Source organism: Mustelus asterias, chromosome 14 (assembly GCF_964213995.1).
Source record: "Mustelus asterias chromosome 14, sMusAst1.hap1.1, whole genome shotgun sequence".
Taxonomy (NCBI): Eukaryota; Metazoa; Chordata; class Chondrichthyes; order Carcharhiniformes; family Triakidae; genus Mustelus; species Mustelus asterias.
This window is the reverse complement of record NC_135814.1, coordinates 55916506-55941058: the sequence shown is the minus strand read 5'-3', so window position 1 is coordinate 55941058 and position 24553 is coordinate 55916506. Positions and strand designations below refer to the sequence as shown.

Below are 24553 nucleotides of genomic sequence, written 5' to 3'. Positions count from 1 at the left end.
ATGCTAGAATTTGCTAAATTTATATAAATTAGGAGAAATATCACTTACGGTATTTGTCTTGCTGAAGAAGTAAGAGCCATGTTTTTAAATGTGGGGATAAAAAGCTGCACTTATGCTGCACTTTACAGTTTCAAATGGTTAAGAACATAAGAACTAGGAGCAGGAGTAGGCTGTCTGGCCCCTTGAGCCTGCTCCGCCATTCAATAAGATCATGGCTGATCTTTTCATGGACTCAGCTTTTCTTACCTGCCTGCTCACCATAACCCTTAATTCCTTTACTGTTCAAAAATTTATCTATCCTTGCCTTAAAAACATTCAATGAGGTAGCCTCAACTGCTTCACTGGGCAGGGAATTCCACAGATTCACAACCCTTTGGGTGACGAAGTTCCTCCTCAACTCGGTCCTAAATTTGCTCCCCCTTATTTTGAGGCCATGCCCCCTAGTTCTAGTTCTACCTGCTAAGAAAAGAAAAATATTGTGCTCTAAATAAACTTCGATCAGTTGAGTCCTATAGTTATAGATACAATCTTGGGTTCAATGAACGGGTTTTATGGTTCCAACCGTTATTGTTTCTAATAGCTGCGATGAGTTAAATGTGACATTAGAAACTTGTTTTTATCAGAATCAATAGCCAAAAAAATCTGTTGATCCCATGTGCTTTTATGATCCTCCAAGGAGAAGTTGATAAAGCCAAAGGCAGGTTTAAGATTTAGGTGGTATCAAGATTAACATAATGTTTTTTAAAATCTGTTTTTGGGATGTAGAAACTGGCTTTTTGCCTAACCTATATACAAGATTGAAATTCATTAGTAACTGTGGCCACTTTTTTAGGCATCAGAGAGAAGATAAAGCAAATGATTTTTACAGCATTAATGTTCCTTAGATTGTCTCAGCTATATTTGCTTCTTAAGGTATGCCAATACTTCATTCTATGATTATTTTTCATCTTTTGCTGTCGAGTAGTTTTTATTTTAGGCAATTTTAAAAAAGCTCTTTAGATACAAAAAAGGTTGGCAACCCCTTTGTTGGACCATATTTTTAAAATGATTTTTCAAGCCACCACTCCTGTCACTGAATTCAAAACTTGCGGACATTTTACAGGACTTGTAACTGAAGAATGACACTTCCATCACGCTATTAGTTGCTAGGCTGGCATTTGATGGTCTGAACATTCATAAAGAAGCAAGGAATCACATCTTTAAAGTTGGGGAGTATACCAGCTAACAAATAGCAAGTGGAAATTAAAATCATCGATCATTAAAGTGCAAAACAATGGTGAAACAAAAGGGGATGAACAGCAGTAGCGATCAATTTTAAAAGGCAAATCGATTAAATGGCCCATAATGTTATTGACTATCAAATTCCTGGTCAGTTGCTTACATTTTTAATTTTTTTTATTGAAACTTCTAATATCTGCCTGACAGCACTGTCCTGATGATTTACTGACCACACTGTTACAGACGGGTGCAATCGATCATTGAACAGATTTGGAAAGAGGTTAGGGGATGGTTCTTGGGTATTAAATATGTTTTGTAATGTTACGGACAGGAGAGAGGGACGGTTTGAACAGCATTGATTTCCTCTTATCACTTGTTCAGAAGAAGGTGCTTTGGATTAGTTTTTAAAGGAACAGGCAGTAGCGTGTTTTCCCAATCCCTTGGTTGTTATGATCCAATTTAAGTAAAATTCACAGGAAACTCAAGTTAGGAGTAACTCCAAAGAGCAGTTTATTTTACACATTCAAAACTCGGAAAAAGGAGTTTTTGTTTAATTCACTCATGGGACATGAGTGTCGCTGGCTGGCCAGCATTTATTGCTGTTCTCCAAGGCGGCCTTCATGACACACGACAGCGCAGAGTAGCTGAGCAGAAACTGATAGCCAAGTTCCGCACACATGAGGACGGCCTAAACCGGGATGTTGGATTTATGTCACATTATCAGTAACCCCCACAGCTTGCCCCTGGTCTTGCATAATCTCACTAGCTGTTCTGTCTGGAGACAATACACATCTCTTTAACCTGTGTTTAATGTTCCTTCCACCCACATTATCTGTACCTTTTAAGACCTGGCTGGCTGTAGAGATTTGCATTCTAATTAGTATTCTGTAACTTGATTTCTGTGTCTGTGCACTGTTGGAGAACAGATAACCACTCCATCTGACGAAGGAGCAGCACGCTCCGAAAGCTTATGGTACTTGCTACCAAATAAACCTGTTGGACTTTAACCTGGTGTTGTGAGACTTCTTACTGTGCTTACCCCAGTCCAACGCCGGCATCTCCACAGCATTTATTGCCCATTCCTAGTTGCCATTGGAGGGCAGTTGAGAGTCAACCACATTGATGTGGCTCTGGAGTTACATGTGGGCCAGACCAGGTAAGGACAACAGATTTCCTACCCTAAAGGACATTAGTGAACAAGATGGGTTTTTCTGACAATCTACAATGGTTTCATGGTCATCAGTAGATTCTTAATTCCAGATTTTTTTTATTGAATTCAAATTCCACTATCTGCCACGCTGGGATTTGAACCTGGGTCCCCTGAACATTAAAGTGTTTGCCTCTTCCCACTCTGCACATTCACACATTTAAAAGGGGTTTTATAGTATAAAGGCCCCAAAAAAATTAGTATTAGTCCATATGAGTGCCAGAGTCCAGAGGGTGTTTCAGTTATGGTGGGGTTCTACTCTGATGTTTTTCTGGCTGGTTAAATGACACGGAAATCCTTGAAATGAATTGTGTTTAGACCAGTTGGCAGGTGTTGATAAGAAACTTTAAGAATCAAGCAGGCTTTGAGGAATTGAGACTGCTTACCCAACCTGACGATTAGGTCATGTGTCCTTCCTTCTCCATAATGACTTGAGAGGGATGCTTTTGGAAGCAGCGTTTGTAATTGCCTTTGATTTCAGGACTGATAATGTAGCAGTTCTTAATTGTTGAAAGGTTGTCATCTATGTTGAGGGTCTAGCATTTGAGAAGCCATTTGTCTCAGCAGATCCACTGACCCTGTTGGCAAGGTTGGTTTATTGAATGAAAATGACATTCCTGTAGTTCCCTTAAAAATTAGCCTGGACAGTCCGAGGTGTGGTTTGAGCCTGTTAGTTGCTGCCTTGGCACAATGAGGTGTGACATTCCAGAAAGTTAAAAAAAAATTCTTTTGTCCTTGCAGCTCCTGGCAGAGAGCCAACCCCAAGATCAGGTGATTTGTAGCGGTCATCTTAGTTTTCTTTGTTCAGCAGAAAAGACCAGTTTTAGTATTAAGGATAAAGTTTTTAAATATAAGCGGGTCTCTTTCCATGATGTAGAAACCATGATGTGATGTGTGGAGTTTGCACATTCTCCTCGTGTCTGCGTGGGTTTCCTCCCACAGTCCAAAGATGTGCGGGTTAGGTTGATTGGCCATGCTAAAAAAAATTGCCCTTGGTGTCCTGGGATGCATAGGTTAGAGGGATTAGTGGGTAAATATATAAGGATATGGGGATAGGGCCTGGGTGGGATTGTGGTCGGCGCAGACTCGATGGGCCGAATGGCCTCTTTCTGTGCTGTACGGTTTCTAAGATTTCTAAGAAACCCACCAGTAAAGTTACTGTAACATTTGAGATATTAAGATTTTTTTGTGTACTGGTTCAGTAAAAATAGTAAATTCTTGGTCATCTCTATTTGTACGACTTGGAAGTTTACGCCAATGAGGAGGTGATTCGACCCAACAGTTCTTTGCTAGAGCAATCTAAGGTTAAATTTCCACTGCTCTGTGCTCTCCCCATAGTCTTGTATCTTCCTTTACTTCAAGGGAAAATTGGATAAATAATTGAAAGGTCCAGTGATCTGTGCTTCAATCACTCCCTATGGTGCAAAACATTAAGCATGGCTTTATGGTAGCACCTCTGAGCCTGAGGATTGGGAGTTCAAGTTCCACTCCAGAGGCCTGAGCACAAAATTTAGACCAACATTTCAGTGCACCACTGATGGAATTCTGCATTGTTGGCTGTCTTTCAAATTGAACGTTAAAGATAAGATCTACCTACCTTCATGAATATAGAAGCTTCCATGGCACGATTTTGAAGAGTTGGGGCGATTTCCTTGGTGTTTTTGCTAACATTTATCCTTCAAATAACATTGCTAAAATAACTGATGAGGATTATCACATTGCTATTTAAGCTACCTTGTGTACAAATTGACTGCCACATTGCCCACATTACAATAGGGACTGCGCTTCAAAATGATTTGCCCTTTGCGATGGTTGCAAAGGGCACGAAATAATTGTAATTCAACAACCCACTGTTCTCTTAACCTCTCTCCTCACTCAATTTTAAATCGACCAACCCTCATTCCTGACTTCTGAATAACAGAAATTACCCTTTCCTTACTGATATGAATACCCTTCACAATTTCACAAGAACCTATGCTACATGTACTATTCGCCTCCTTATTCCAATGGAAATAACCCTAGTGCTTCAAGTCTCTTATCGTAATAGTTTCGCAGCTGTGGCATCATCGTGCTGAATCTATATCATTTTGTATAATGTCATCAATACTCAATACTCTTGTACCCTACCCCTTTTAGTAAACGTAGTTAAATTGACTTTTTCGCTAATTGTTTCAAGAGATTGTGCATTTCAGTCGTAATTTCTCCATTTCTTCATTGGAGGCATACTTTCATTCAATCAACAGTCTGGAGGTTACCAGAAACTGAACTGAACCAGCCATATAAATACTGTGGTTACAAGAGCAGGTCAGAGGCTATGACTTCTGCGGTGAGTAACTTATCTCCTGACTCCCCAAAGCTTGGCCACTACAAGGCACAAGTCAGGAGTGTGATGGAATACTCTCCACTTGCCTGAATAAGTACAGCTCCAACAAGATTCAAGAAGCTCATGCCATCCAAGACAAAGCTGTCTACTTGATTGGCATCCCATCCACGAACATTCAGCTTCTCCACCATCCACGCACAGTAGCAACAGTGTGTACCATCTACTAGATGCACTGCAGGAACTCACCAAGCCTCCTTAAACAGAACCTTGCAAACCCATGACCCCAACCATCTAGAAGGGCAAGGGCAGCAGACAGATGGGAACGCTATCTGGAAATACCCCTCCAAGGAACCCACCATCCTGACTTGGAAATATATCGCTGTTCCTTCACTGTCATCTGGTCCAGATCTTGGAACTCCCTCCCTAATAGCACTGTGGGTGTACCGACACCACAAGAAGGCAGCTCACCACTATCTCAAGGGAGGTGAGGATGGGCAATAAATGCTGGCCTAGCCAGCAATACCCAGATCGCAAGAATTAATTTTAAAAATTGCTTGTTTTGCCCCTTTATTTTGTGTGCTCAATCTTTTTAAAAGCCTGGGATGTATACCAAGTAGTATTGGGTTGGCAGTCGGTTTGTAATAAATTAACAAGGAGAATGATGGGGTGGGTGAGACCTACAGTGTTTAGGGGGAGGCTGTGGTGCAGTGGTATTATCACTGGATTAGTAATCCAGAGACCTGGGGTTATGCTCTGGCAACCTGGGTTCGAATTCCACCACAGCAGATGGCAAATTTTAATTTAATAAAAAGCTGGAATTAAATCTAACATTGACCATGAAACCATTGTTGATTGTCATAAAAACCGATCTGGTTCACTAATGTCCTTTAGGGATGAAAATCTGCGGTCATTAGTGATTCCAGATCCACAACAATGTGGTTGACTCTTAATTGCCTTTAGAAGTAGCCTAGTAAGCCACTCGGTGGTATCAAACTGCTAAAAACTATAAAAGGAATGAAACCGGATAAATGACCTGGCATTTGATTTAGCAGATGAATGTTGGTGGACAAATAAACAGCTTACTGGGGCAGCACGGTGGCTCAGTGGTTAGCACTGCTGCCTCACGGTGCCAGGGACCTGGGTTTGATTCCAGCTTGGGTCATATCTGTGTGGAGTTTGCATGTTCTCCCTGTGTCTGCATGGGTTTCCTCCGGGTGCTCCGGTTTCCTCCCACAGTCCAAAGATGTGTGGATTAGGTGGATTGGCCATGCTAAATTGCCCCTTAGTGTCAGGGACACTAGTTAGGGTAAATGCATGGTGTTATGGGGATAGGGCCTGGGTGGGATTGTGGTCGGTGCAGACTCGATGGGCTGAATGGCCTCCTTCTGCACTGTAGGATTCTATGAACAAGTTCTATGAACTACTAGAGGAGGAAGCTCCATGAATATCCCCATCCTTTCCCGGGAATTATAGACCGGTGAGTCTCACTTCTCACTTCTGTTGTCGGCAAGATGTTGGAAAAAATTATAAGGGATAGGATTTATAGTTATTTGGAGAGTAATGAATTGATAGGTGATAGTCAGCATGGTTTTGTGGCAGGTAGGTCGTGCCTTACTAACCTTATTGAGTTTTTTGAGAAAGTGACCAAGGAGGTGGATGGGGGCAAGGCAGTGGACGTGGTATATATGGATTTTAGTAAGGCGTTTGATAAGGTTCACCATGGTAGGCTTCTGCAGAAAATGCAGATGTATGGGATTGGGGGTGATCTAGGAAATTGGATCAGGAATTGGCTAGCGGATAGGAAACAGAGGGTGGTGGTTGATAGTAAATATTCATCATGGAGTGCGGTTACAAGTGGTGTACCTCAGGGATCTGTTTTGGGGCCACTGCTGTTTGTAATATTTATTAATGATCTGGATGAGGGTATAGTTGGGTGGATTAGCAAATTTGCTGATGACACCAAAGTCGGTGGTGTGGTAGACAGTGAGGAAGGGTGTCGTAGTTTGCAGGAAGACTTAGACAGGTTGCAAAGTTGGGCCGAGAGGTGGCGGATGGAGTTTAATGCGGAGAAGTGTGAGGTAATTCACTTTGGTAGGAATAACAGATGTGTTGAGTATAGGGCTAACGGGAGGACTTTGAATAGTGTGGAGGAGCAGAGGGATCTAGGTGTATGTGTGCATAGATCCCTGAAAGTTGGGAATCAAGTAGATAAGGTTGTTAAGAAGGCATATGGTGTCTTGGCGTTTATTGGTAGGGGGATTGAATTTAGGAGTCGTAGCGTTATGTTGCAACTGTACACAACTCTGGTGCGGCCGCACTTGGAGTACTGTGTGCAGTTCTGGTCCCCACATTACAGGAAGGATGTGGAGGCTTTGGAGAGGGTGCAGAGGAGGTTTACCAGGATGTTGCCTGGTATGGAGGGGAGATCCTATGAGGAGAGGCTGAGGGATTTGGGATTGTTTTCGCTGGAAAGGCGGCGGCTAAGAGGGGATCTTATTGAAACATATAAGATGATTAGAGGTTTAGATAGGGTGGATAGTGATAGCCTTTTTCCTCTGATGGAGAAATCCAGCACGAGGGGGCATGGCTTTAAATTGAGGGGGGGTAGTTATAGAACCGATGTCAGGGGTAGGTTCTTTTCCCAGAGGGTGGTGAGGGATTGGAATGCCCTGCCAGCATCAGTTGTAAATGCGCCTAGTTTGGGGGCGTTTAAGAGATCCGTAGATAGGTTCATGGACGAAAAGAAATTGGTTTAGGTTGGAGGGTCACAGTTTTTTTTTTACTGGTCGGTGCAACATCGTGGGCCGAAGGGCCTGTTCTGCGCTGTAATGTTCTATGTTCTATGTTCTATGTTCTAATGATGAGGGAGCCCAGCACATCAGTGCAAACAATAAGATGAATCATTTTCAACAATCTTTAGGCAGAAGTACCAAATGGATGATCCATCTTGGCCTAGTCTAGAGGTCCCCAGTATCACAGATGCCAGTCTTCAGCCCATTTGATTCACTCCTCATGATATCAAGAAATGACTGAAGACATTGGATACAGTAAAGACAATGGGCCCTGACAATATACTGGTAATAGTATTAAAGACTTGTGCTCCAGAACTTGCCACAGTCCAAGTACATTTACAACACTGTCAACCACCCGGCAATGTGGAAAATTGCCCAGGTCTCTTCTGTGTACACAGCAGGACAAATCCAACCTGGCCAATTACTGTCCCATCAGCCTATTTTCGATCATCAGTAAAATGGTGGAAAGGATCACCAAACAGCATTGTCAAGCAGCACTTGCTTAGCAATAACCTGCTCATTGATGCTTGGGTTCTGACAGGACCACTCATCTGACCTCATTACAGCCTTGGTTCAAATATAGACAAAAGAGCTGAACTCCAGAGCTGAGGTAGAATGATTGCCCATGACATCAAGGCAGCATTTGGCTAAGTATTGCATTAAGGAACCCTGGCAAAACTGGAGTCAATGGGAATCTGGGGGAGAAGAGACTCTACTGGTTGGAGACACCACTGCAGGAGTTCCTCCAAGTTAGAATTTTCAGCTGCTTTATCAATAATCTTCCTTCCCAGCATAAGATCAGAAGTGGCAATATTCATAGATGATTGCACAAGGTTCAGCGCCATTCGTGACGAGTTAGTCCGTGTCCAGATGCTGCAGTACTTGGACAATATCTAGGCTTGGTCTGATGAGTGATAAGTAACATTCGCACCACAGGAGTGCAAGGCGCTGATGATCTCCAACAAGAGAAACTAACCATCATCACTTGACATTTAATGGCATACCATTGCTGAATCCCCTACTTTCAACATTCTGGGGGTTACCATTGAGCAGAAATTAAAGTGGATCAACCATGTAAATACTGTGGCTACAAGCACAGATCAGAGACATGGAACCCTGCAACAAGTACTTCACCTCCTGACTTCCCCAAGCCTGTCCACCATCTACAAGGCACAAGACAGGAGTGTGATGGAATACACTCCATTTGCCTCGATGAGTGGAGCTCCAACAACACGCTTGATACAATCCAGGACAAAGCAGCCTGCTTGATTGGCACTCCCTCCACCACTGATGCACAGTGGCACTGCAGGAACTCACCAAGCCTACTTAGACAGGACCTTCCAAATACATGATAGTTACCGTCTGGGAGGACAAGGGCAACAGACACATGAGAACTGCCACCTAGAAGTTCCCCATAATACTCACTGTCTTGACTTGGAAATATATTGTCGTTCCATCACTGTCACTGGGTCAAAATCCTGGAACCCCCTCCCTAACATTGCTGTGGGTGTACCTACACCACATGGACTGTAGCAGTTTGAGAAGGCAGCTCACCATAACCTTCTCGAGGGCAATTAAGGGATGGGCAATAAATGCTGGCTTAGTCGGCGACATCCACAAGGCAAAAGTAAGTTTAAAAACAATGGCATCATCGGAAAATTACCATGGTTTTTAGAAATCTTTGTTTTCAGCATCAGTGGTAGTCTGATTCAGTAGTTTATCAATGTTGGCCTAGACAGCAACATCCATGTTCCAAAAATATATTTTTAAAAAATAGCAGCATCATAAAATTACGATGGTATTTTGAAGTCTTTGTGCTTTCAGCACCAATTCAGCAGTCTATGTGAGCCTACTGTTTAGATCCATTGATGGGAGGGGGTTTTAATAGATCTATAAACCAAAAGCAACAGTTGAAGTTGAAAACTGCCAAAATAGTAGATGCAAAATGATGCTGGCCACAACTGGCTTGGAAATCCAAAGGAGAATAACAGGGGACTGACCACATTTAGCATGGAGTCCATACATGGGAGTGGGAGCAAAGTTTGGTTGAAATGCACTCTGACAAGTCAAAGAATAAGTCTTCCCACTGCCAATGCAAACTTATTTAGGTGTGGAACTTATCACCTCTGGTCCCCAAAATCAACTTGGTAACCTCAGCCAATTTTCATTGTGCTTTCATCGGTTGTTGTGTCTTCAGCGCCTGGGCTTTGAGCTCTGGTGTTCACTTCCTAAACTTCTCCATTTCTCTTTCCCCCTTAGTTCAAGGTTTTGGTCAACCGCTTTATGTGGCTCACTGCTAGATTTTGTCTTATAATGTTCCTGTGAAGCACCTTGATATTTTACTGCATATAAATAATGTTATTGCTACTAGAGATTTGCACGCTTTCCTGGACTTTGTAGAATCATAGAATCCCTATAATGCAAAAGGAGGTCGTTTGGCCCATTGAGCCTGCACTGACAACAATCCCACCCAGACCATATTCCCGTAACCCCACATATTTACACTGCTAATTCCCCTGACACTAAGGGGCAATTTATCAACCGAACCCGTACATTTTTGGACTGTGGAAGGAAACTGGAGCACCTGGAGAAAACCCATGCAGACACGGGGCGAATGTCTGTGTGCAGTTTGCACAGTCTCCCAAGGCAGTAATCGAATCCGGGTCCCTGGCGCTGTGAGGCAGCAGTGCTAACCACTGTCCCAACGTGCCAACTTCTATTCCTTGGGTTGGGAGGAGGCAGGGAATAAGGAGTTTTCCATGTGAAACATTTGTAAAATGGACAGAATGGAATGAAATGCAGGAATTTTGGAGATATTTTCATATGGTGTATGTAGATTTGATCAATATTTTTCTTTGTGTAGCTATATAGTTTTGCAGTATTGTAATTGGTTATATGCTTGCTAAGTTAGCTTTGGATATGCATCAGTCATTTGTAAAAATTCAAAATAAAATGGCAATAGGTAACAAATATTTCCTGATTTTTACATTGGAGTTTATTACCTTTTTCAAATACTACAGTTGAAATGTACATTTTTAATTTATCTGTTGAAGTTTTAAGATTACTTTTCTGAAAAATGATGGTACTGTTACCTCAACCTTTCCTGCTTAAGAGCCAGAAAATGGTGGGGGTGGGGTGCAGGGAAAGTGTCAACTTTTCTAGTCTTTTCATAACTGTAATCTCTCACTGTGGTAATATCTAGTGAATATGCGCTCTTTTATCCATTGCTTTTATGCTCCTTTTAATGGGGAGCACAACTCTGTGCACAATACTGCAACTGCATAATATTCTGATGTTGTAACATTTTGTTCGTCTTTGAGCACTTTACATCAGGAGTAAATGCAGCCAACATTTCCAGTAAGTGTATTGTGTTTGTGCATTCATCTCACACTTAAAACTGATGTGCTGTGTATAGATATCAAAAATGAATGAGAATAACTACAGATGTCGTGGTTGTTATTCTGATGCAAATCATTAGCCTTATTTTCCAGGATGTGGTTGATAGGAACAATGTGGCATCTTGTAAGGGAAAACTCCATCATTGTTCATTACCATTTCACATCAGCAACGGGGAAGGCTTTTGCATTTTATGTGTCATTTCTTGACAACATCATTTCCAAAGTGCCACGGTCCTGACAGTGTTTTGACATTTACACACTTGGTTCTTCTGTTGTTGATGGGTCATATGGTACAATAGTTTACTGGTAAATGAATTGAGAGGTCAAAAGTTCATTTCATTTCCTAAACTGCCACAAAATTATGTGCATTGATGCATAGATTTCTGATAATCCAGCGCTCTGCTTTTATTTTCAATTGAAGTGTGTGTAGAATATTATTGGATTTTAGTTAGCGTTAAGATTTCCACCAAATGTGGATGAACCATGCAGGAAAAATGCATTTCTTATGCATGGTCCTTTTTAATCAGAATAAAATTGTTCATGATATGACAGGTGTGATAGCAGGCAATGCATTACAGACTAAGTGGTTGCCATTAAAGAAAAAAATGGTTGTTAGCCTCTACTGCCATCTCAATGTGGCAGTTTTTAATACTTTTGGTTAAATTATTCAATTCATAAGGTATTTATGAATGGATTTCACTGCAATATTCCTGTTATGGGTACATGTGGAATAATTCAAATTAATAATTGAAATGAGCAAAATATGATCTGTTGTGGCCCAAAATAACTTCTGTGGGTGTTGTAATTACTGTGATTGCAGTGGATGAAATTACCTGTATTAATTTTCCAAGTCTGAAGTGTTAATCTTTAGGTGCATCATGTACAGTAATGTTATAATTCAGGTCAGAAACTCTAAAGTGTTTTATGAAGTCTGCCTGGATCATAGTTTTGCAATTTGAATTTGGCTAGGGTAAGCATGAGATGTTTCGCTTCAGGTATGATTCAAATGACCCAATAGGGAGCTTTTATCAAACAGTTTGTTTAAGAATAATTAACATATAGAAATAACTCTTACCAATTACAAACCAGAAAAACAACAGCCATGATATTGTATAAACCTCAACTATATGAAGTGTTCCAATCAAACAAACTTCCCTATAAACATACACCTGCCACAGGTTTAAAACAGAAAACAAGAATGCTCATGTGATGGTGGAACCTAGTCCTTTGGAGAATGGAAACTCTGACTTCCTAGCCTTGTAACTTCTAGCAGCCCACGAGGTAGAGAGAATGCCACTGCTGGCCTCTAGCTTTCAGCCAGCGAACCACTGCAAGAGACAGAATTCTCACTCTAGGAAGGCAAGAAGATCTGCTTCCAGTTAGCCAGCAGAATTTACAATACCAGGGAGGGAGAGAGAAACACTGCTTTTAAGTCTGATGTCCAAACACTTTTCAAACTAAAACAGCAGCCAGCAGCCCAAAACTGAAAATGTAAGAACTCCTGTCACCTGACCTGTCAATCATTCTTCCCCTTAACAATGAAAAAAGGTCATAAAATCCTGGACACTGCATGAAGCCCAGAGTAAAAATAAACAAAATCCCATTTAAATCATTGACGCAGCAGTAAAAAGACTTCTAAGCAGACAGCTCGGCAGCAATGAAAAAAACCAAAGTGGCTTATAACTGCAGAGAACATGATTTTAAAAAAACATATCTTAAAGGCATACTAGCATCACAGTAGTAAATGATTGTGGAATGGAAGCATGACTTTAGATTTAATTTTTTCAAATTCAGGTACAAGTTTTCATATCTCTCTTGCCATCATCATAAGTTGAATTGGTGGAAACAGTCACTGTAATCAAAAATATATGGCTGCAAAATTGCTGCCTTCTCAACCCTTAACTGCAGTTTATAGTTTGAAGCACTTCACTGGTGCTTGGGTTCTCTAGCCACTTGTTGACAACTGTATATGCCATCATAACACATTTTAAATATCATGGCGTCCCTGGAAAGAGGCAAATCTGTGAGTATGCACAGCTGCATTTGAAAGCAGTCTGGATAACAAATAAAATATTGATTTTAAAACCCTTTGCATTGGTCTTCAGTAAGATAGTATTGAAATTGAGGGGTGGGTCCATTTATTCAACATTTTTGGGTGAAGAATTCCTTTTCAAATGGACTCAATCATAGATTTTCTCCTTTGAGAGTGCTGCATATGAAGTTTTGTTATAATCCAGGTCAGAAGCTCCAAGGTATCTTATGAAGTCAGCCTTAACCATAAATTTTGCACTTTAAATTTGGCTAGGGTAAGCATGAAATGTTTCACTTCAGGTATGATTCAGATGACCCACTAGGAAGATTTTATCAAACAAAGTTTATTTAAGAATACAGTTAACACAGAAAATTAGCAATAACTTTTTATCAATTACGAACAAGGAAAAGAAAACAACCATGATATTGTATAAACCTTAACAACTAAATGCACTGTTCCAACTCAGCAAATCTCCTTATAAACATACACCTGCCACAGGTTTACTACAGAAAAATAAGAATGTTCAAGTGGTTTTGCAGCTCAGCAATACCTGCTGTGAATTACACCTTTGGATAGAGGATTGAGACTCTGGCTTTTCCATTCTGGAAATCCCAGCACCTTGAGGTAGCGATTAATGCCACTGCTGATCTCTAGCTTTTTGCCAGCAAACCACTTGCAGCTTCACTCCAGGAAGGCAAGAAAAACTGCTTCCAATATAGCAAAGTTTCCAATACCAACGAGAGAGAGAGACACCAAATACTGCCTTTCAGTCTGGATTCCGCACAACTGCTAACTAAAACTGAAAGTGAATCAATCCTTGGTTTCCTCTGTGAAGGAACCACCTGACTTTGACTTGTCAATCAATCTTCCCACGACACTTAAAAAGGTCGTAAATCCCCAGAAAGTGCATTGGACCCAGAGTAAATATAAACAAAACCTCATTCAAACCATGTAAGCAGCAATAAAAGATCATCTAAGCAGGCTTTCTTACAAACTGCAGAGAACATGATTTTTAAAAATTCTTAAAGGTACAGTACAGTCACAGCATTTTAATAATGCTTTGAAGAAAATAAATCATTACTTACATTTACCAGAGATCTGCAGACTCTAGTCTGAGAACCACTACAGCATTTCCTATCACTTGCAGTTGTTTTTAATTGACTCCTAGCACAAAGAAAATAAGGAAAACACTGTCCCTATGTGCTTCCTAATAACTTTGACATGTATTTTGTGATTTTCTTTTTATCTATACAAATGTTTTTTGGCTTCTCTTTATTTTCTCAATTTTACTGTCAAGTTACATACTCATTACTGTGATGTTTCAGTCCTTTAATATTGGAACAATTTTGTCATCCATTGTCAGAATAAAGCAAACTGAAATTGGATATTGTATGAGTTAGTTTCAAAGAAAAGCTCTCTCTCCACTTGCACCAGTGTGAAGGATTATGACCAATTGCAAGCTGGCTACTTGTGGACAACTGATCGACTTTTCTTTTCTATCTCTCAACAAGCTTTTAATTGTGCTTTATGAACTAAAAATTATTTTATTATATTTGGTTTTAACATAAAGAAAACATTATTGAACTGTCAGATATTGGTGGCACAGTTTGTACATTATTTGATAGGTCTGGCCTACTTGGCTCAATGTTTATTCAGTGGGTCTAAAACTGTTCCCTCTTGCAATTGTTTTCACGATTTAAAACAAAAATGGCTGTGTACTTTTTCTGGCAGTTGGAATAATAGTTTATTTCTTAATTCAAAAAAGCGGAACCAAAGTTTATTGAAGATGTCACCAGGGCCAGATGGAATGCTCTGAAAAGTAAAATGTGAGAATGAAAACTATTCAGAATTGCTAAATGTTATACCAGACAACTTGAAGGCAACCAGTATTTCAAATTTTTAAAGTGTCACAACTGTGATTATTAAAATTAGCTTGGTGAATATGTTATCTATAGTAGGAAATGTCCAGCTTCTGTAGATTTAAAATATTTTTATTTGGAAGGCTGTTTGAGTTCTACTTCATCTCCCATGTAATGAACAACAAAGCCTCATTAAGTTGCATACTTTACAGCACACCAGTGCAAATGTGTGACATCCTAACATGCAACTCACAAATTGCAATTCACAAAATGTGGCTTAGGAACTTCCAATTTCCTCCCTCTTTAGTTACAAGATGCAAAAGGAAACTTAGAAATGTGAACCTGTGGATAATTCTATTAATGGGTAGGCTAGTTATCAATTTGTGATGGTTTTAAAATGGACTCCAATTTCCTGACTGGACAGATTTTTGCCCCACATGGAGGTTTTTGAATTGAAATGAAATCTAGAGAGAAAATAAGTTCCCCTCATTACTTCATTGTGCTTTGTTTGGTGTTCCTCCCCAATCGGTGTACTCTGCTGTATGTGCCTCTCCGTGATGTTGTTGTCTGCTGAATACCTCTGCTTATTCTGTGTTCTGCTTATTTGTACATCTATTCTGCTGAATATTTGTTTGATCCCCACGACCTCCATTGTACTACACTTTTGAATTATTTCACCCATTCTCGTGAGGTAAATTTTGAACTTCTGTTGTACTGAGTTCTGCTCAATATTTCCTTCTCCCTGCCTTGGAAGAAACCATACTTTTATTTTAAAAAAAGTCAAAGTCACATTCTAGATGCTTTTTAACTTTAAGTGGTATCACAGGAAATCTCTCCCTATCAAAAGAAATATGAAGTGGAAGGAAAAATGGAAGCTGCTGTTGAAAATTGAAACACGAGCTTAGGTGATTCTTCTAAGGCTACACATGTGGACTGTCACTTCTTTACAAAACCATGAATTGCCATTATTTTCTTAGAATTTATGTATTTTATTACTTTGTCATTGCTATGAATATAATTGTTGATAAATGAAGCATATTTCCTCTTATGACACTCAACTTAATTTGATAATTCCAGGTTAGCTATAGCCCAACAATGTCTTGTAACCTTGCTCCCTTGATTGCACTCCCTTGCCTTGTTTGCAGCTACCATTTTATTTATATCAAAGTCATTAGTTTTGCCTCGGATAACTCGAGGGAAGGCATATTACTCATGTTATTCGTGTGAAGACTAGGAGAAAGCAGTCATTGAGAATGTTTAGCATCGGTGCCTCTTCATTGTTTGATATTTAATCTGAGTTTGCTAGTTTTGCCTAAATATTTATCTTGAATGCATTTTGTACCTTCAATCAACTAATGTTGACCTTTTCTCTGAAATTAAACTTTTTAAAGTTTATACACCTAACTCCTGGTCTTTGGCACTTGTGCATCCTAGGTCATGTTAACCTTTGTTCTGGGCGTGCTGTCCCCCAAGGGTGCCATGACTTTCTTTTTTTAAAACTTGTGTTTAATTAATTTACAAGTACCAGGTCAAGAAGAGCACTGATTCTCACTTCACTGTTAATGCTAATGGGAACAAGGGAAGGGATTTGAGAGAATCATTGAGGACTGGGGAGCTACTAGAAGTTTGGAAACAGGATAACTTTACCTATTCAAATAGTCAAAATGAATAAGATTGTGGCAACCATAGATCCATTATTCTCACTTGCCTGTAACATAATCAAATTAGTTAACAGGAGTAAATCTTAAACATCTGTACAAAAACCTAGTGGAACAAAACTAGAATGGATTCAGTTAGGAATGATCATGCTGAAAGAACCTGCACAATCTGTTAGACCAAGTAACATTCTGAGTGGACTCTAAGATCAGAATGAAGCTGAACTTTCCAAAGGCATTGAACAAAATTTCACATGTTAAGTCTATTAATTCAGCTCAAAGTTGTGAGAATTCAGAGAAAATGTGGCAATGAGTAAGAAATTAACAAGACGACACCTAGTTATGAGGTACATCAAAGGAAGATGGGCAGTACCTGTGCTGTTCACTGTTAAAATAGCATTTGAAAAAAAAACTTTGGTTAAATATTTTAAGCACTAAGTTTACGAATGTAGAGCAAAAATCAACAAAGATAATAGAATGTTGACCTATATAGTTGAAATACAAGAATATAGGTCAGAGTCAGTCATGAACATACCTTGAATTCTGATTACCGTGGCATAACAGCAGCATTCAAACAATGGAGGGAATGTAGAAAAGAGCCACGAGGCTGATAACTTGGATGTCTTATTTACAAGGTAAGATTGGGAAACTTGGACTGTTTGATCAGTTTTGGAAGTAACCTAGAAGTATGGAAGAAAGAAAATTGTTTTTAAAATATAAATGTGGAATTTTTTTTCAAATGACAGAATAAAATCTTCACACATTTAAACTAGTGAAATGCAAATTTAGGACTCATATTTTAAAGGATCCACACGTTGAGCAACACAAGTTCTGAGAGTGGTGGATCTAGAATCATTTAAGAATCAATTTGATGAACTATCATCTGTAATTTATAGTGTGATCCTGCAGTTCGTAGATTAATAGAGGCTATAAATTCAGAGTTATCACAGAAATGTTTACAAAATAGTTTGGAGGTTATTCAAAGTGTTTTACCTTTCCATTGAGGCAGTGGCTATCAGTTCAAAGGAAATTTAACAAGCATTGGAAAAGAAATAAATTAAAAGTGGGGCATTAAGGCAGGGAAATAGAGAAGGTACCTCTTGGCTCAAGAGCCAGGAGTAAAAATACAATATGGGATAGTAGTAGTGTGCAAATGCTACTGGACTAATCCAGAGGATACAGGCTAATGCTCCAGAGACATAAGCTCAAGTGCCACAAAGAAAGCCGGATGAATGTAAATTCAATTGAATTATAAATCTGGAATAAAAAGCTAGTCTCAATTATGATAATCATGAAAATACTGGATTATTGTAAAAGTCCATCTGATTCATCGGTGCCCTCCAGGGAAGGAAATTTGCCATTCTTACCTGGTATAGCCTCGTGTTTCTTCAGACCCACAGCACTGGTTGAATGCTTCTGAAATGGCCTAGTAAGCCATTAGTTACATCAAACTGCCAAGTGAAGTAACTAAAACTGGATGATGGACTACCGACATCGACTGGAAATGACAAAGGTACAACCAGCTAACTCTCCCCTGTAAATCATCCGTACTAATTTCTGGGGACTTGTGCTAAAATTGGGAGAGCTATCTTTGAGATCAGCCAAGCAATTGCCTGACAGTCAACCCTATTGGATCATATTTTTCAGCTAATGTCCCAGACACCACCATCACCATCCCTGGGTATGTCCAGTCACACTGGCAGTATACACCAACCTGAAGTTGTGCCACAGTGTATGTGGCAGGAGGGAGTGGGAGTTCTCAACATTAGTCACCATAAAGTCTTATGGCATCAGATCAAATATGGGTGGGATAACCTCTTTCTGAGCACTACCTACCACCCCTATTTATTTGATGAATCAGTACTCCTCCACTTTGAACAATACTTGGAAGAAATGCTGAGAGCAAAAGCGCGGTCTTCAATGTGCACCAACAAGAGTGGTTTGGCAACACCACAGCTAACCAAGCTGGCTGAGTCTTGAAGGTGACCTATTTCCTGACTAGGTCTGTGGCAGGTGGTGAGAGAACCAACAAGGGGAATAAACCTACATGACCTTGTCCTCGCCAATTTACCTGCCCAAATGTACCTATGTCCATGACAATATTGGTACGAGTGACACTATACAGTTTTCACACTCAGAGATGCTCTAATGATGCAACTTCTTGGTCGCATCATCTGAAATAACAGCATTTGTTTTCACATGTAAGCTGGTGACACCCAGCTCTACCTCACCACCACTTTTCTTGGACTTTTCCACTGTTGTTAAATTGTCGGATTGCTCATCCACCATCCCTGCATAGCCTTGCCACTCTAACTCTGTAATCTCCTCTAGCTCCAGAACCCTTTGAATTTTCTGCAGTCTTTTGATTTTGACCTTATGTAAACCCCAATTTTAAATGCTCCACCATTGGTGATTGTTCCTCTGATGCCTAAGCTGCAAACTGTGCGACACCCTCCCAACACCTCTCCCCTTCTACATTGCTTGCCTCCTTTAAGACAGTTCTTAAAACATACTTCTTTGAGAAAGCTTTAGGTCATCTGATCTAAAATCTCCTTGTGTGTCTCGGCATCTTATTTTATGTTATAATGCTCCTGTGAAGTGACTTGGGCTGTTTCATTATGGTAAAGATGCAACATAAATACCAATTTTTATAGGCGTTGTATGACACTGCCACCATTACAAATGGATGGCATTTAGCAGATCAAAACTGCATATCCATAAGGACATTCTGCTATCAGCATTCATGGAGTTAGATTCAGCTACAATCTACCTCCACAGCCTTTCATACTTCGCCCTACCACTGCCTTCAAGCCAAGTCAGACCTAAGCAATTCCGCGACCAATGGATCAGATCAAATTTCTGCAGTCCTGCCACAACCAGTCATGAATGGTGGTGGACAAATATCCCCATCCTCAGTGATGGGGAAATCCAGCATGTCAGTGCAAATGACCGAGGCTGAAGCATTTGCAACCATCTTCAGCCAGAAGTGAATAATCCACCTCTGCTTTATCCTGATACCCCCAGTATCGTAGATGCCTGTCTTCAGCTAATTTGATTCACTGTGATTTTGAGAAATGTCTGAACGCACTGGATACAACAAAGACTATGACCCTGATATCCTTGGCTGTGATACTGAAGGCTTGAACTAGCCACACCCAAGCCAAACCACTGTCCTTGTATCACCACAACATTGGCATTGACCTGACAATGTGGAAAATTGCCCATGTATGTCATCCGACAAATTAATCTGGCCAATTACTGCTCATCACTCTCTACTCAATGATCAGGATTGTGATGAGTGGTGTCATCAACAATGTTGTCAAGTGGCACTTGCAAAGCAATAACTTGCTCTCCAGTGCATTTGAGTTGAGCCAAAGCACTTGGTTAGAGACTTCGTTAGCGTCTTAGTCCAAGGAAGGATAAAAGAGCGGAATTTCAGACATAAGGTGAGAGTGATTTGGCATCAAGGAAGCATTTGACAGTATGTGCCCTAGTAAAGTTGAAGTCAGTGAAAGTTAGGAGAAGCTACCTACTGTTTGGAGTCATTTCCAGCACAAGGAAGATGGTTGGAGTTGTTGGAAGCCAATATTTCAGCCCAGGACATCACTGCCAAAGTTCCTCAGGATAATGTCCTAGATTGAGTCATTTTCAGCTGCTTCATCAGTGACCTTCCCTCCATGATGAAGTCAGAAGTGAGGACATTTGTTCATTGCGCAGAATTCGGCTCCATTTGTAAATCCTTGGATACTGAAGCAGTCTGTGCTTGAATACAGCAAGACCTGGACAACGTTCAGACTTGGGCTAACAAGCACCAAGTAACATTTGTGCCACACAGTGCTAGGCCATGAACATCTCCAACAAAGAATGTTAACATCTCCTTTGGCATTCAATGGTATTACCATCACTAGATCCCCCACCAACAGCATTCTGGTCATTATCATTGACCAGAAACTGGATCAGCCATAAAAGTATTGTGACTGCAAGAGCAGGCCAGAGGCTACGAATTCTGTGGTGAGTAACTCATCTCCTCATTCCCCAATGCCTGTCCACTAGTACAAGGCTCAAATCAGAAGTGTGATGGAATACTCTGCACTTTCATGGATGAGTGCAGCCCCAACAGCACCGTCACCATCCAGGACAAAGCAACCCACTTGATTGGTACCCTAACCACCACTTAAATATTCACTTCCTCCACTATCAGTACACAGTACCAGTGGTGTGTTTCTTTTTAATTCCTTCATGGGATGTGGGTGTCGCTGGCAAGATGTGGAGATGCCGGCGTTGGACTGGGGTAAGCACAGTAAGGAGTCTCACAACACCAGGTTCAAAACTTTAACCTGGTGTCGCTGGCAAGGCCAGCATGTGTTGCCCATCCCTGATTGCCCTTGAATTGAGTTTCTTGGGCATTTCAGAGGGCCGTTAAGAATCAACAATATTGCTGTGGATCTGGAATCTCACAGGGCCAGGCAGGGTAAAGATTGCAGATTTGCTTCCCTAAAGGACATTTGTGAACAAGTTGGTTTTTTTTTACAACATGTGATAATTCTGTTGTCACCATGGGCTAGCTTACAATGCCAGGTCATTTTAAAAAATAAATTAGGATTTGAATCCTTTCCCCCAGAGGATTAGCTGGGTCTCTGGATTACCAGCCCAGTGACTTTACCGCTACACCACAGTCTTCCCTGATGGAGGTTTGGCATCTATAAGATGCACTGCAGCAACTCACCAAGGCTCATTCAAAAGCACCTTCCAAACCCTCAACTCTAGCACCAAGAGCAGTAGGTGCATGGGAACATCACCACCTTAAAATTCCTCTGCAAACCAAGCCACACGCCATCCTGACTTGGAAATATATTGCTGTTCCCTCACTGTTGCTGGGTTAAAATCCTGGAACTCCCTCACTAATGGTTTGTTGTACCTACACCACTAGGATTGCAACAACTTAAGAAAGCGGCTCACCACCACCTTCTTGAGGGCAATTAAGGATGAACAATAAATGCTGGCCTTACAGTGTCACTCACATCCCATGAAATAAGTGGACCTCTGTTGAAATGCCTATGATATTTATCAGTCTCCCCACAACTAATCCGATGGTTCTCTCTGACTAATCCCATGATTGTTTAAATATTTTTTCAAAATTCATAGTTTTCAGATTTTCTGCATGGACAGTAGCCTGGTTGTTGTAAATCTGTTCATTTTTGATTTTAATGCATTGAAAATCAGGCACGTACCTACAGTAGATGGATGGTGCCTCTTGCCATGTTATCCCTCCCTTTCTGTGATTGTGTTATCTCACCTCCTTACTTAAAACGTTTGGTTCTAAATTTCATTTTGGGTTCTTGGATGGCTGATGTTGAAAAAAAATTAGATTATTGCTTTAATGGAGTATATTATTGAGCCAGTGTTGAGGATGTTTATTGTGCTTCTAACCAGCAGTAAACCATCCATGGAAGTGTTCAGTGCTGACATTAAGGGCAGAAAATAGAAAAACGCCTGAGGACATTGATTTAAGGTGAATGACAAAAGAGCCAAAAGTGACATGAGTAAAAACCTTTTTATGCAGCTTGTGGTTAGGCTTGGGAATGCACTGCTTGAGAGTGGCAGAGGTATTCAGTGACAGCTTTCAGAACGGTATAGGATAATTATCCTAAAGAGAAAAACTTGCAGTGCTTTAGGGAAAGGGGAGTTGCTCTTGCAGAGAGCCAGCAAGGATGTGACAGGCCAAATGGTTTCCTCCTTTGCTGTAACCATTCTGATTCTTTACTGCATCCCTCACTTTAAATGCAAAATAAATCTGTTCTCCTCTCATCTCGACAAATACCCAATTCAGCTGCATTCTTATGTAACACTCAACTCCACTAGTACTCTAATATGTTTTACATGAATATGACCTATTCAGAATTGTCTAAATATGTCATGTAAAATTTAAACCTCAAACTAGTTCCAGTTTCTTTTGACTGGCTGTATTTGTATGCAGGCCATTCTGCCTTGTAAGACATTGATAGATAGCTATTCACAAACACTGTGCTACTTCACTTCAAATATGTATATTAAAACATTTGATCGAAAGCTGGTTAACTTTTTTTTTATGAAACAGGAAATCTACATTTTTTAACGTTCTAACAAAAAGCCAGGCCGCCGCAGAAAACTTTCCCTTCTGTACGATTGATCCCAATGAAAGCAGAGTACCAGTTCCAGATGAGCGGTTTGACTTCCTCTGCCAGTACCACAAACCTGTCAGGTATGTTGATTTACTTGCACGCTAATTAACACTGCTTTGGAAATTTATTTAATATAGATAGGTGACTTAAAGCATTTTTATGTTGAAATGATAGCTCTTGAGATTATCAAAATTTAACATGTAACTTCCCTGTAGATGTCTAATCTTAAAACTTTTAGCATTTATTATGTTTGTATCTTAAAGTATTTTCAGTAATTATATTTCACTGGCTTTAAAGCACTTTGAGTCTTCTTGAGGTCATGAAAGACACCATATGAATTAATGTCAAAATAATTTGCATACTGTTCTCTTGAATTGTGTTTTGTTTGGCTGTTTTTTAAGCCTCCAGTTGTACCTAAAGGAACCTTATACCTAAAAACATTGATTTTTAGCCATGTTTTGAAAAATTCTAGTGGGTTTTCATCAAGCATGATGTGAGCCTTATTAGCAATCATCATTCTGTTTGGGTAACCTCTTGCATGATATAAAGAACAGTAAAGTACAGGAACAGGCCCTTCGGCCCACCAAGCCTGCGCTGATCATGTTGTCCTATCTAGATCAACCACCTGTATCTCTATTCCCCGCCTGTTCATGTGTCTATCCAGATAAATCTTAAATGTCGCTAACGTGTCTACCTCAACCACCTCACTTGGCACTGCATTCCAGGCCTCCACCACCCTCTGTGTAAAAAAACATATGGTTATAATATGCTGTCATAGTAGTGTTTTATATGAGATGTCACCCACTCTCTCCACCTTCTAATTTCTTCATCTAGGTATCCCTTCATATTCTCCCCTGCCCCCCCAGAGATGATGTGGAGATGCCGGCGTTGGCCAGCAGAGAGACAGGTTAATTGCTCAATGGCATTTAGCCATTCAAAATAATTGGTAAAAGGAGTAAAAGTGATGTGAGGACAAAATCTTTCACCCAGAGGGTGGTTGGAGTCTGGAAGAATTCCTTGAGAAGGTGGTGGAGTTGGGTTCGATCACAGTATTCAAAGATTTTTTTCTTTTTTAAAAACATTTTCAGAATCATCATTGTCATTACTTTTTCACTTTTTTTTGCATTCTTACTTGCAACTTGATAAACCTAACAAGCCATATTTGCACGTGAAATGAATACTTTGGTTGTAGGAGTATGAAAGCCAATTTGTTCACAATTAAGTCTCATAAGCAATAGTGAAATAAATGACCAGAATAACTTGATTTTAGTATATTGAAGATATTTTGTTTCATTGTCGAGTTCAGTGGCTGATTTTTTTTTAGTATTTTGGCCTTTCTAATGCAGTGTTGCCTGGTATATTAGCCATTAATGAGATATGATGAATTGGGAAAACAGATGCGGCAAATGTAGTACATTTTATGACTGCTGCTGCTTATAGCTACTCCTACCAAGAGATATGTTATGTCACAAACGTCTATCTTGCGTCATTCTCACACATCCACTGTAGCTCATCTGAAACCATTCTGTGATGTCCATCTTCACTTATGATTAGGTCTTTCTGTTGTCCACTAGAAGAGATCTCTAGCTTTTCAACTCTGATCAAGTGGCTGAAATACAGATATTTTCTTTTCTGGATGTCACTTTTTTAGAGTTTTTTTGCTCTTGCAATTTCAAACACCTCTTCATTTGTCATTTGTCTTAATGTCAATGTATGAAATTTTTAGTGTAGGTCTTAGTCGCCACATTTCAAAACCCTCTATTTTCTTCCACAGATTTTTACTTGTCCAGGTTTCTGAAGCATACAGGAAAGTGGATTAAACATAGCATGTATTTTTTTATTATTGTTACAAGTTTGAGTTTTCTTATTAACACATCCTTCATCTTCACACATTTACTTGTGACTACC

The 24553-nt window shown here is 40.1% G+C and overlaps 1 protein-coding gene across 4 annotated transcripts in view; it reads left to right on the top strand.

Annotated features, from left to right (window-relative positions):
- ola1 (Obg-like ATPase 1) overlaps nucleotides 1–24553 on the top strand; it is a 196800-nt gene that overhangs the window by 4514 nt on the left and 167733 nt on the right. For 3 of the 4 annotated variants that reach the window (XR_013499541.1, XM_078228413.1, XM_078228415.1), the window contains exon 3: nucleotides 22582–22725. The exons of the other annotated variant lie outside the window; for it this stretch is intronic. Coding sequence is in view for 2 of the 3 variants with exons in the window: in XM_078228413.1 (XP_078084539.1) it covers nucleotides 22582–22725 (144 nt within the window). In the remaining variant the exon portion in view is untranslated. The remainder of the gene's footprint in view (nucleotides 1–22581; nucleotides 22726–24553) is intronic. 4 annotated transcript variants of the gene reach the window in all.